Source organism: Leucoraja erinacea, chromosome 8 (assembly GCF_028641065.1).
Source record: "Leucoraja erinacea ecotype New England chromosome 8, Leri_hhj_1, whole genome shotgun sequence".
Lineage (NCBI taxonomy): Eukaryota > Metazoa > Chordata > Chondrichthyes > Rajiformes > Rajidae > Leucoraja > Leucoraja erinaceus.
In genome coordinates this window covers 3,351,618-3,363,999 of record NC_073384.1, presented here as the reverse complement: position 1 = coordinate 3,363,999, position 12,382 = coordinate 3,351,618, and the positions used below count along the sequence as shown (strand labels likewise).

Below are 12,382 nucleotides of genomic sequence, written 5' to 3'. Positions count from 1 at the left end.
TTTTAGGTAAAATTCCCTCTCATCCTTCTGAATTTCAGTGAATACCAGCCCAGCCCAGTTTCATATGACAGTCCCGCCATCCCGGGAATTAACCTGGTGAACCTACGTTGCACACCCACACTCATGATCAGCCTCTCCCCCATACAATGGGAAATGACTAGATATATCTGTACACTAACAGGAAAAGATCAGAACTGAAATTAGGACATGAGAAAAAGACGTATTAGGATTGAGCAATAGGAAATCAAATTCTTGAAACATGGGATCCCCTGGACTAAAGTTCAGCTGATCCTCCAGCCTCTCTGCGCACCCCACTCTCCCCCTCCATCCGACTGCAGATCCAACTTCCAAATCCACATGCCCACCTCTGGTAAACCCCACTTCACCCTTTTTTTTAAATGAACAAAGTTCTTCACCATCGTGACCTCGAATTAATCCAGAACCTTCGTACAGTCAAGCAATTGGTCTGCTGGTGCAGAAAACAAGGTGGGGCTTTCTGATGGATAAATTAGATTGCATCCAATTTAATATTAATTACCACTATTGGACAGGATGCTGCAAAGATATCTTCTTCAAAGTTCCAATTTTGTATCTATGCCTCTCAGTAAACAAACTAATGAGGCTGATTGTAAACAATCAGTAAACAACTCAGTAAACAAACTAATGAGGCTACGGTCAGGCAAACGCTTCCGTTGCCATGCGGTGAGAACGGAGAGGTTGAGAAGGAGTTTCTTCCCAGAGGCAATTCGGACTGTAAACGCCTATCTCACCAGGGACTAACTGTACAGAACGTTTTTCCTTCCATTATTTATTATGTAAAAGAATATGTGTGTTATGATTGTGTTTATAATTTGTTTGGTTGTTTTGTTGTTTGTCTTTTGCACAAATGTCCGCGAGCATTGCCACTTTCATTTCACTGCACATCTCGTATGTGTATGTGACAAATAAACTTGACTTGACTTGACTTGATTGGGATCTGCAGAAGGAAGCAGCTTGACGGGCTTAATGGACTTTCATTACAACGCCTTATACAAATATAGACACAAAGTGCTGGAGTAACTCCTTGGGTCCAGCAGCACCTCTGGAGAACATGGATAGGTGACATTTCAGGTTGGAACCCTTCTTCAGACATTTCTTGTGCAAATACCCTCTTCAACATTTTGTACAAAATGAATTGTTCAATCTGATTGTCGGACTTCACATGGAAACATTTGATGCCAATAGCATGAGAAGAATTCAAAATAAAGGCAGTAACAAAGACTCCACTTACTTGCTCAGTTGCAAATCTAGATACTGCACATTGATTCCAGACTTATCGGTTTCATAATTTTCATCAGCTCCCTAGAATTCGTGAAAGATTTTGTTATTATAGTAATTATTGTGGAGATAAAATATTCTGTTATATTTTGTTTAAGAAGGAACTGCAGATGCTGGAAAATCGAAGGTAGACAAAAATGCTGGAGAAACTCCGCGGGTGAGGCAGCATCGATGGAGCGAAGGAAATAGGCAACGTTTCGGGTTTCGACCCAGAACGTTGTCCATTTCCTTCGCTCCATAGATGCTGCCTCACCCGCTGAGTTTCTCCAGCATTTCTGTCTACCTTCTGTTATATTTCCTTTGTTTAGCTTATCTTGTTGAGATGTCAACTAAGCAACCAATCCTGTGGTGCACATCAATTTTCATTGAAACAATCCTTTGGTTACTTGATACCCACAGCGTGATTCTATAGATAAATCTATTACTCTGCCACTCCACATCACAGCCCTCTGCCTCTTTTTTTAATATGGATTACAGGTTGCGTTGCAAAATTCAAATATTGTTATATACTTTCATCGGCTGATTACAATATGAGAGCCAAGAAACAATGCCTGCAAAAGTGTTGCGATTGATAGGTTGTCATCTACGGTCATGGATTCAGCTTAGTTTGGAATTTTTACACCCCAATTTCGTGTGGAGTTTGCATTGTTTCATGGGCAAGGGCATCACATTGCTCCACGTTCAAATACACCCCCCCCCCTCATTCAAACTGGCACCACCCACCACACAGGTACACATTTGGATTTGCTGCCAATTTATGTTGATGGTAAATGATCAATTGCATTTCTTTTCAATTCCATTATTAGGTCATGTGATAGGAGCAGAATTCGGCCAATCGGCCCATCAAGTCAACTCCACCATTCAATCATGGCTGATCTATCTCTCCCTCCTAACCCCATTCTCCTGCCTTCTTCCCATAACCCCTGACACCCATATTAATCAAGAATCTATCTCTGCCTTAAAAATGTCCATTGACTTGGCCTCCACAGCCTTCTGGGCAAAGAATTCCACAGATTCAGTACCATCTGACTAAAGAATTTCTTCCTCATCTCCTTCCGAAAGAAACATCCTTTAATTCTGAGGGTATGACCTCTTGTCCCAGACTCTCCACATCCACTCTATCCAAGCCTTTCACTCTTCGGTAAGTTTCAATGAGGTCTCCTCTCATCCTTCTAAACTCCAGCGAGTACAGGCCCAGTGCCGTCAAATGCTCATCTTGTTAACCCCCTCATTCCTGGGATAATTCTAGTAAACCTCCCCTGGATTCTCTCCAGAGCCAGCACATCCTTCCTCAAATATGATGCCAAAAATTCCTCACAATTACAACGTCCTCCTTTAAATGAAAAACCATGAGGTATGCTTGGATTGAACTACTGTTGTTGAGACCATGACAAAATATGGCAGATTGGTTATGACGCAAAGATTTATTGCTTGGCAAAGATTTGTCAATTCATTTAAAATAAACAAACAATAGCATGTCTTTTGGGATCACCTTTGGCAATTAAACCTTTGGCAATGCAGGTAGATGGGACGGTGAGAGTAAGTGTTCGGCACGGACTAGAAGGGCCGAGATGGCTTGTTTCCATGCTGTAATTGTTATATGGTTATATGGTTATAAAACAAATGCAAGTCACCACCATTATGCTAGATGCTTGCTGCTTACCCAAATGTAGTTTCCCAGGTCTCCTTTCATGGATCGGTTTAAGTCCCAACTGAAAACATGCCGTTCAGATGTCTCATCCACTTCCCATTTGTCCAGGCTAGAGTTAGTCAGGGTATAGAGGCACTCGTTCTCCTCATCCCACAGTACAGAGCTTAACTGTCATGGGAAGGAAAAGAATGTCACAGCAAGAACCCACACTTTACGCACCAAAGTGAATAGCAATGATCGACATTGACTACTTTTTAAACCTGCATTGGAAAAGTGGCAAATTTCTTTACATGTTCAACAAAATAATGAACGCAACAAATCAGTCTGTGCACATGAATCCATGCAGTTTAAAAGTCTTACCACATCATTGGCTGTGGGGGTGAGAATGCCAAAGAGTGAAGAGACCCTGCGACCCAGTCCCGAGAGCATCCCCTGTCCCTGCTGCACGGGGGCGGAAGCTCACTCTTCCCGAACCATCCGGTGTTAATCGCAGCAACTGGTTCTTTTGGGAAGCAAGAATAAATCCACCTACCTACAGTAAAATAGAACCAGCAACAGCTTAACAAATTCATTCACCAATAAATAGGATTCAAGCAATACATAGGCATTAACCTAACTCTGCTCCAGTTACAATCCACAGCACTAACCTAGAAGTGAAAAAGCTGCAAGAATCAAAACCCAGTCCCAAATCAAAGCTCACTTGATCTAAATCAATCTTAAGAGTGGTTTTCTTAAAATGTTGCCTTAAAGTCTCAATTCTCTGTGAAGCAAATTGCTAATACATCGGAAACTTGAAGTTCCGTCCACCAGGCAAATCCAACTTGCATATTTCACATTATGATATAGGCGTAGTTCTACATTTCTTATAGACATTTCTGATACGCTTTAAGGAAAACTGAAATATTCGTGTTCCCAACATAATGAGTCTATATATAAAAACATACAAAATTCTTAAAGGATGACAGGCTTGATGCAGGAAAAATGGTCCCCATGTTAGGGGATTCCAGAACCAGGGGTCACAGTTTAAGAATAAGGGCTTGGCCATTTGGGACTGAGATGAGGGAAAACCTTTTCACCCAGAGAGTTGCGAGTATGTGGAATTCACTGGATATTTTCAAGAGAGAGCTTTAGCTCATAGGGCTACGGGAATCAAGGGATATGGGGGAAAAGCAGGAACGGGGTACTGATTTTGGATGATCAGGCATGATCATTTTGAATGGCGGTGCTGGCTCGAAGGGCCGAATGGCCTCCTCCTGCACCTATTTTTTTCCCTATGTTTCCATATGATGGTTACAGATCACAAAGCCTCATTCCACTACTGCTACTCCATCAACCCAACACAAAGTTTGCCCATAATAATACAAACCGTTACAGAAGTCAGACACTTCCACTCAGCACTGTTAAAATCCACAGTAATTTCTGTACAAGATTCTTCATGGGTCAAACTGGGCCAATAACATATTGTACCCCGCCTGGAAGCTGCCATCACCGACACACACTGAAAAACAGGGTATCAGAAGGATTAATAAAACAGCAAAACATTTTTTTCATATTTTTAGCATTGAAAGTAGAGAATCCATAATCTCACATAAATCTGTAAGTGTTCAAAGATAATTTTGTATTTTCGTTATAGTTGCAATAATTTACAAAGAGCAATGTTTAACAGTCCTCATGAACAAAGCTCACATTACAGATGAGTCTGTTTAAACAACATCAAAATGTTGCAGCTGCGCTGGGGTGCCATCTATGTAGAGTTTACACGTTCTGTCTGTGACAGCGCAAGTTTCCTTTGTGTGCCTTGGTTTTCTCCCACATCCCAAAGATGTGCGGGTTAGTAGCTTAATTAGGAACAGAATTAGGCCATTTGGCCCATCAAGTCTACTCTGTCATTCAATCATGGCTGGTCTATCTCTCTCTCCTAACCCCATTCTTCTGCCCATAACCCCTGGCACCCGTATTTTAATCGAGAATCTATCCATCTCTGCCTGACTTTGCTTCAACAGCCTTCTGCGGCAAAGAATTCCACAGATTCATCACGCTCTGACTAAAGAAATTCCTGCTCATCTCCTTCCCAAAAGGAACATCCTTTAATTCTGAGGCTTGACCTCCAGTCCGAGACTCTCCCATTAATGGAAACATCCTCTCCATATCCACTCTATCCAAGCCTTTCACTATTCGGTAAGTTTCAAGAGGTCCCTCCTCACTCTTCTCAACTCCAGCGAGTACAGGTCCAGTGCTGTCAAACGCTCATCATATGTTAACCCACTAATTCCTGGGATCATTCTTGTAAGCCTCCTCTGGACCCTCTCCTGAGATATGGTGCCCAAAATTGCTCACAATACTTCAAATGTGGCCTGACCAGCGCCTTTAGAGCCTCAGCATCTGTTGTACTTCCGGTGGTGCTGGTGCCAGCAGCCTCCCCCTACAGCCCAGTATCTTTTTGTTTTTTTGTTTATTTAGTTATGTAAAAGTGTGTTTTTTTGTGGGGGGTTTTTTTGTGTTTTTATGTGGGGGAAGAGGGCACGGTGCGAGGGATACTGTCCTTCAGCCGCTTCCTGGTGAGGACGCGACTATTATTCGAGTCGCGTCCTCGCCCCCCCCCCCCCTCCTCCCCCCACAGCGGCCTACCTACCTGGATTGGCACGGCCTTTCCTGCCGGGATCGACCGGAGCTCCAGCAGCGGCGGGACAGCGCTGAAACATCGCAGGGCTGGCAATGCCTTACCGGGGGTCGCCGTCTGGAGCCCGGAGTGCTGGACCTGCTGCACCAACATCACGGAGCTGCGGTTTGCGGAGCTCCCAACGCGGGCGGCGCTGATGGACAGCGCGGGGCCTGCGACTCTGCCCGGCTCGGCCTGCGGACTCAGGAGATGCAGACTCCGGCAGCGGGAGGCGGCTGATCAGGACGTCCGGGCCGCTGAGGAGGAGGATGCTCACCGTCGGGGTGCGGCGTCGGCGTCCCACCAGCCCGGCGTGAGGGCCTGAACAACGGGCCACCCGGGGCGGCGACTGCGGGTGCTCGGAAGGCCCCGACCACGGATGAACACGGAGGGGAGGCTGGCTGGACTATGGTGCCATCCTCACCTTGGTGCCATTTATGTTATGTTGTGTCGTGGACTTTCTGTGTTTGTGCTTTTTTTTTTTCAATTTCAATTTTATTTTTAATATGTTTCATTATTTATTTATTATTTATTTATTTATTTTCTGTGGATTTTTTTTGTGTTTTTTTTTGTGATTTTTTTTTTTTTATGATACTGCCTGTAAGGGAAATTCATTTTGTTGTCTCAAATTGAGACAATGACAATAAATTTGAATACAATACAATACAAAAGCATTACATACATGTTTTTGTATTCTAGCCCTCGAGATAAAAGCTAGTATTGCGTTTGCCTTCTTTACTACCATTTGGAATGGTAGATTAACTTTTTGGGAAACCTGCACCAGCACTCCCAAGTTCCTTTACACCGCCGATTTCTGGATTCTCTCTCCATTTAGAAAGTCTACACCTTTATTCCTACTACCGAAATGCATGACTCCCCGCTTTGCTACATTATATTCCATCTGCTTCTTCTCTGCCCACGCTCCCAACCTGTCCAACTCCTTCCGAAGTGTCCTTGCTTTCTCTACACTACCTGCCCCTCCACCTATTTTCGTATCATTGGCAAACTTGCCACAAACCCTTGAATCCCTCATCCAAATCATTACTATACAACTTGAAGAGTAGCAGCCCCAGCACTGACCCCTGTGGAAATCCACTAGTCACTAGCAGCTAGCTAGAAATAGCCCCCTTTTTGCCACTCTGCCATCCAGCCAACCTGCTTCCATGGTAGTATCTGCCCTTTGATACCGTGGGCTCTCATCTTCCTTAGCAGCCTCATGTGTGGCACCTTATCATAGGCTTTTTGAAAATCTAGGCAAACATCCACTGACTCTTTTTTGTCTGTCCTGCTATTTACTTCCTCAAAGAATTCCAGCAGATTCGTTAGACAAGATCTCCCCTTCACAAAACCATGCTGACTTTGGCCTATTTTATCATGAACTTCTAAGTACTCTGCAACCCCATTCCTTATAACGGACTCTAATTGGCCCTCTGTAAATTGCCTCCAGTATATAGGGAGTGGATGAGAAAGTGGGATAACATAGAACTAGTGTGGATGGATGATCGGTGGTTGGAGTGGACTCGGTGGGATGAAGGGCCTGGTTCCATGCTGTATCTCTCTAAACTAAACTAAACTTGATCAAAAAGACAGCAACATATCTGAGGAAGGATGTGCTGGCTCAGGAGAGGGTCCAGAGGAGGCTTATAAGAATGATCCCAGGAATAGGTGGGTTAACCTATGATGAGCGTTTGACGGCACTGGCCCTGTACTCGCTGGAGTTTAGAAGAATGAGGGGGGACCTCATTGAAATGTACCGAACAGTGAAAGGCTTGGATAGAGTGGATGTATCCACTAGTGGGAGAGTCTAGCACTAGAGGCCATAGTCTCAAAATTAAAGGACATTCATTTGGGAAGATGAGAAGGAATTTCTTTAGTCAGAGAGTGGTGAATCTGTGGAATTCTTTGCCACAGAAGGCTGTCAAGGGCAAGCCAATGGATATTTTTAAGGCAGAGATAATATATTGGTGATTAGTACAGGTGTCAGAGGTTATGGGGAGAAGGCAGGAGAATGGGGTTAGTAGGAACAGATAGATCAGCCATGATTGAATGGCTTTATAGGCCAAATGGCCTAATTCTGCTCCTATTACTTATGACAACCCTACGACTGTAGCAGAACTAGAGAGAGGAAAATGGAAAAATGCCCTAAGCCCTCCCTAATTTTGGACTTTTCATTCTCCAAAATATTTCAGGTTTTATTTACTCTGTTCCTGCTTTTCAGTTGTTCCTAGTCATAGAGTTGTACAGAGCAAATACAGGCCATTCGGCTCAACTCACCCATGACGATCTAAGTTCGTCCCATTTGCCCGCGTTTAGCCCTATCCCTCCAAATCATTCCTTATCCATGTACCTGTCCAAGTGACTTTAAATATTATTGTTGTTGTACCTATCTCAGCTGCTTCTTCTGGCACCCTCTGTTTGAAAAAAAAAGCTTTTGGGAAATGTAGGAAAGCTTGTGTATTAAATAGAACAGAGCTGGGCAGAAATCTATCCCTGAATATCAAACAAACCCTGGAATTAACTGCAGTTTTACAACTCTGCCAGTCCCTTCCTTCATGACTCCGAGCTCATTATTCCTTCAATCTAAGAGTAGTGAGATCGTAGGACACACTGCCATTGGAAGCAAATTAGATAAATGGTACTAATATTTTTTAAGGAAACTTGGCTAATATGCAACAAAAGAAGTTAATAGTCAAAGCAGCTGGCCAGGAGATGGTCCAGGCTGGCGCCCAATCACCACATGGTGGCTGAGTGTCCATGTTTTTGCACTGTGAACCTGAATTTCATTCTACATAATTTCTCTGTTCACTTCTTAGACTGTGAACGGATCCATTCAAGACATCGCTGAAGAGACTACAATGCAGCAGACTAGGTATCGGGCCACCATTCAATTGGATGATGGCTGATCATCCAAAATCAGTACCCCGTTCCAGCTTTTCCCCCGAATCGGCAGAGCACAATAGCACTCACCTGTGAGGAAGTGTGTTCATTTGGATGTGATAAAGCCACCAGGTCTGCAACGTAAGGGAGGTCACAAGGTGGCAAGTGGAATTCTTTACATACAGACAGCTGGCAGAGAAACACAAGTTTAGTTAAAATCCAGAAATGTGCAAATTATATCTATAATTTTTATTTTAGACATCAGACATTTTTAAAGCAACACAAGGATCAAGTTGAACGCAAATGTACAGATTGTACCAACTACAATTTAACATTAATATAAACTTTTCATCTTTTTAGCAATGTAGGTTTGAGTTCTCCCACCAATTTTCCTCACCTTCTTTGTACAATAATTTGCCTGAAATAAATTACACGCTGGAAAGTGTGCAGAGAAGATTTATGAGAATGTTGCCATTCAAGTAATAAAAACTTTAATACTTGGAGCACAGGAGGATAAGGGGTGATTTTATAGAGGTGTATAAGACCTTGGGTATGCAAGCAAGGAATTTCACTGTGACTTGTCACATATGACAATAAAATATTCAATTCCGTATTCAATCATGATGGGAAAAGACAGGTTAAATGCAGTCTTTTACGCAGAATAGGACAATCAATAGACCATAGGTGCAGGAGTAGGCCATTTGGCCCTTCGAGCCAGCATCGCCATTCAATGCCATCATGGCTGATCATCCCCAATCAGTACCCCGTTCCTGCCTTCTCCCCATATCCCCTGACTCCGCTATCTTGAACCAGAGGACATAGAATTAAAGCGAGGGGGGAGAAATTAAATAGGAACCTGAGGACAACTTTTTATTTTATACACAAGGGTGGTAGGTATATGGAGTGAACTGCCGGAGGAAGTAGTTGAGGAAGGTACTATCACATTTTGCATGTATTGTCCAAATGTATTTTAAACATTTTGACTGGTCCATGGATAGGTTAGGTTTAGAGGGATATGGGCCAAACGCAGGCAGGTGGGACGAGTGTAGATGTGGCATGTTGGTCAACGTGGGCAAGATGCAGCACTTAAGGTAAAGAAGCAAACTATTCACAAGGAATCAGCCAACAGCAGGCAAGGGTAAGCTGCCACTCTTTTCTAAAGCCTCATTCAGTAAATTTCCGCCTAAGAACACACTTTTAGAAACATTGAAAATAGGTGCAGGAGGAGGCCATTTGGCCCTTCGAGCCAGCACCACCATTTATTGTGATCATGGCTGATCATCCACAATTAATAACCCGTGCCTGCCTTCTCCACATAGCCCTTGATTCCGCTGGCCCCTAGAACTCCATCTAACACTCTTTTAAATTCATCCAGTGAATTGGCCTCCACTGCCTTCTGTGGCAGAGAATTCCACAAATTCACAACTCTCTGGGTGAAAAAGTTGTTTCTCATGTCAGTTTTAAATGGCCACCCCTCTATTCTTAGACTGTGGCCCCAGGTTCTGGACTCCCCCAACACTGGGAAAAATGTTCCTGCATCGAGCTTGTCCAGTCCTTTTATAATTTCATGTTTCTATAAGATCCCCTCTAATCCTTCTAAATTTCAGTGAATACAAGCCCAGTCTTTCCAATCTTTCCTCATATGACAGTCCAGCCATCCCGGGGATTAACCTCGTGAACCTACGCTGCATTGCCTCAATAGTCCTTCCTCAAATTAGGAGACCAAAACTGCACACAATATTCCAGATATGGTCTCTTTACTCGTAAACACCTGTGTTTCATAAGCTAATACAAGGTTGGCCAGTTTATTCAATGCAAGCAAAAGCTGAGTGAGGTAGTGTTAGAGTCTTGGCATTACATCTCACCAAAGCTCACCCGGCTTTGGAGAGCTACATTAGGCTGGAGATATGGAATGCAGATGGAAATCCCCGGCCGAAAACTAGCATCCTACATTGCAATAGCCAACCACAACAGAGTTCTCACACATTAAATCATATCCCAGTTGCAAACTCTCTTTTATATTCAAGACAAACTGAATTCTAAATCAGTTGGCAACAGTTAATAGCGTTTGTTACCTTAGCAACAGACATCTGGCCAATCTTCCAGACAATTAGCTTTTCACCACAGACAAGCCATGCCCATCCATTTTCACTAATTTTAACACTTAATGGCTCATCCACTGAAAGGAAAAGTAATCAATTAACAAAATTCCAATTCCACTTACAATAGATTAATACAAGCACATTTATTAAAATAAATAAGATTCATATTCCTCTCACTTAACCAGCATGCCCCATTAAAAATATTCAAGTACTTTAAACTTTTATGTTTACTTTAGCTTTCAGCTAAATCTTAACTACATTGCACTTTTAACTTTTGCACTTTTTATAATGCATTTTTAATTTTGCTTTTCTTTTCTATTAATTCATCTATTTTATTTCATTTTATTATTTCATTTTATTGTATGACATGTTTTTATGTGAAGCACTGAGTCTGCCTCGTGTATGAAATGTGCTATAAAAATAAAGTTGCCTTGCCTGGCGTTGCCTTAAGTCAAGTCACATTTATTTATATAGCACATTTAAAAAACAACTCTCATTGGCCAAAGTGCTTTGTTATAAGAATAGCACAACAAAACTACATACATATATACATGTTGCCCTCACTCAGAGGACGTCAGGAAAGGCTTGGGAGTATAGATAAGTCTTTAGTCTCGACTTAAAAGAGTCGATGGAGGGGGCAGCTCTGATGGGAAAGGGGATGCTATTCCACAGTCTAGGGGCTGCAACCGCAAAGGCGCGGTCGCCCCTGAGCTTATGCCTAGACCGTGGGATATTCAGCAGCCCCAAGTTGGCCGATCTGAGGGGCCTGGTGGAGTGGTGGGTGAGAAGACTTTTTATGTAGGTGGGGGCAAGCCCATTGAGTGCTTTGTAGACATGGAGGAGAATCTTGAAGTTTATACGGAACCACACAGGGAGCCAGTGGAGAGAGGCCAGGATCGGGGTGATGTGGTCTCTTTTTCGGGTGCCCATCAGGAGTCTCGCTGCGGCGTTTTGGGCCAGTTGCAGGCGGGACAGTGAAGATTGGCTGATGCCAGTGTAAAGGGAGTTGCAGTAATCTAGGCGGGAGGAGATGAATGTGTGGATGATCTTTTCCAGGTCATCAAACTGGAGGATTTTTTTTTATTTTAGCTATCATCCGAAACTAAAAGCTAGCTTTTACCACGGCATTGACTTGTTTGTCAAATTTCAGTGCTGAGTCAAATATCACACCAAGGTTTTTGACGTGAGGTTTGAGTAGTGGGGTAAGGCTTCCAAGGCTGCCTGCTATCATTTTGATTGAGTCCGAGGGGCCGAGAAGGATGACCTCAGACTTACTCTCGTTTAGTTGGAGGAAGGTCTGGGCCATCCAACACTTTATATCCTCAAGGCAGTGGGTAAGGTTAAACAGATTTGATTGGTTTTTGGGCTTCAGGGGGAGATAGAGTTGGGTATCGTCTGCGTAGCAATGGAAGGAAATGCCGTGCCTTTCAATGACTTGGCCTAAGGGGAGCATATACAGGGAGAAGAGAATGGGGCCAAGGATGGAACCTTGTGGAACCCCACAGCAGAGATTAGCTGGGGAGGAGAATGAGTTGCCTATGTTAGTCGAAAAACTCCTACCTTTGAGGTAGGAGATGAACCAGCTCAGGGCAGTGCCATCAATACCAACCCCATACCGGAGACGGTTAATTAGGATGGTGTGGTCGACAGTATCAAATGCTGCACTGAGGTCAAAGAGCAGAATTGCAGAGTCGCCGGAGTCAACGGTGAACAGTAGGTAATTGTGTACCTTCAACAAGGCAGACTCTGTGCTATGGTGAGCCCTGAAACCTGATT

The 12,382-nt window shown here is 43.4% G+C and overlaps 1 protein-coding gene across 1 annotated transcript in view; it reads right to left on the bottom strand.

Annotated features, from left to right (window-relative positions):
* Positions 1 to 12,382, bottom strand: part of nup133 (nucleoporin 133) — a 58,958-nt gene that overhangs the window by 36,920 nt on the left and 9,656 nt on the right. Inside the window, 7 exon segments of the mRNA XM_055638886.1 lie at positions 1,271 to 1,341; positions 2,981 to 3,136; positions 3,329 to 3,424; positions 3,426 to 3,500; positions 4,335 to 4,466; positions 8,595 to 8,693; positions 10,580 to 10,683. Of these exon segments, the coding sequence (XP_055494861.1) occupies positions 1,271 to 1,341; positions 2,981 to 3,136; positions 3,329 to 3,424; positions 3,426 to 3,500; positions 4,335 to 4,466; positions 8,595 to 8,693; positions 10,580 to 10,683 (733 nt within the window).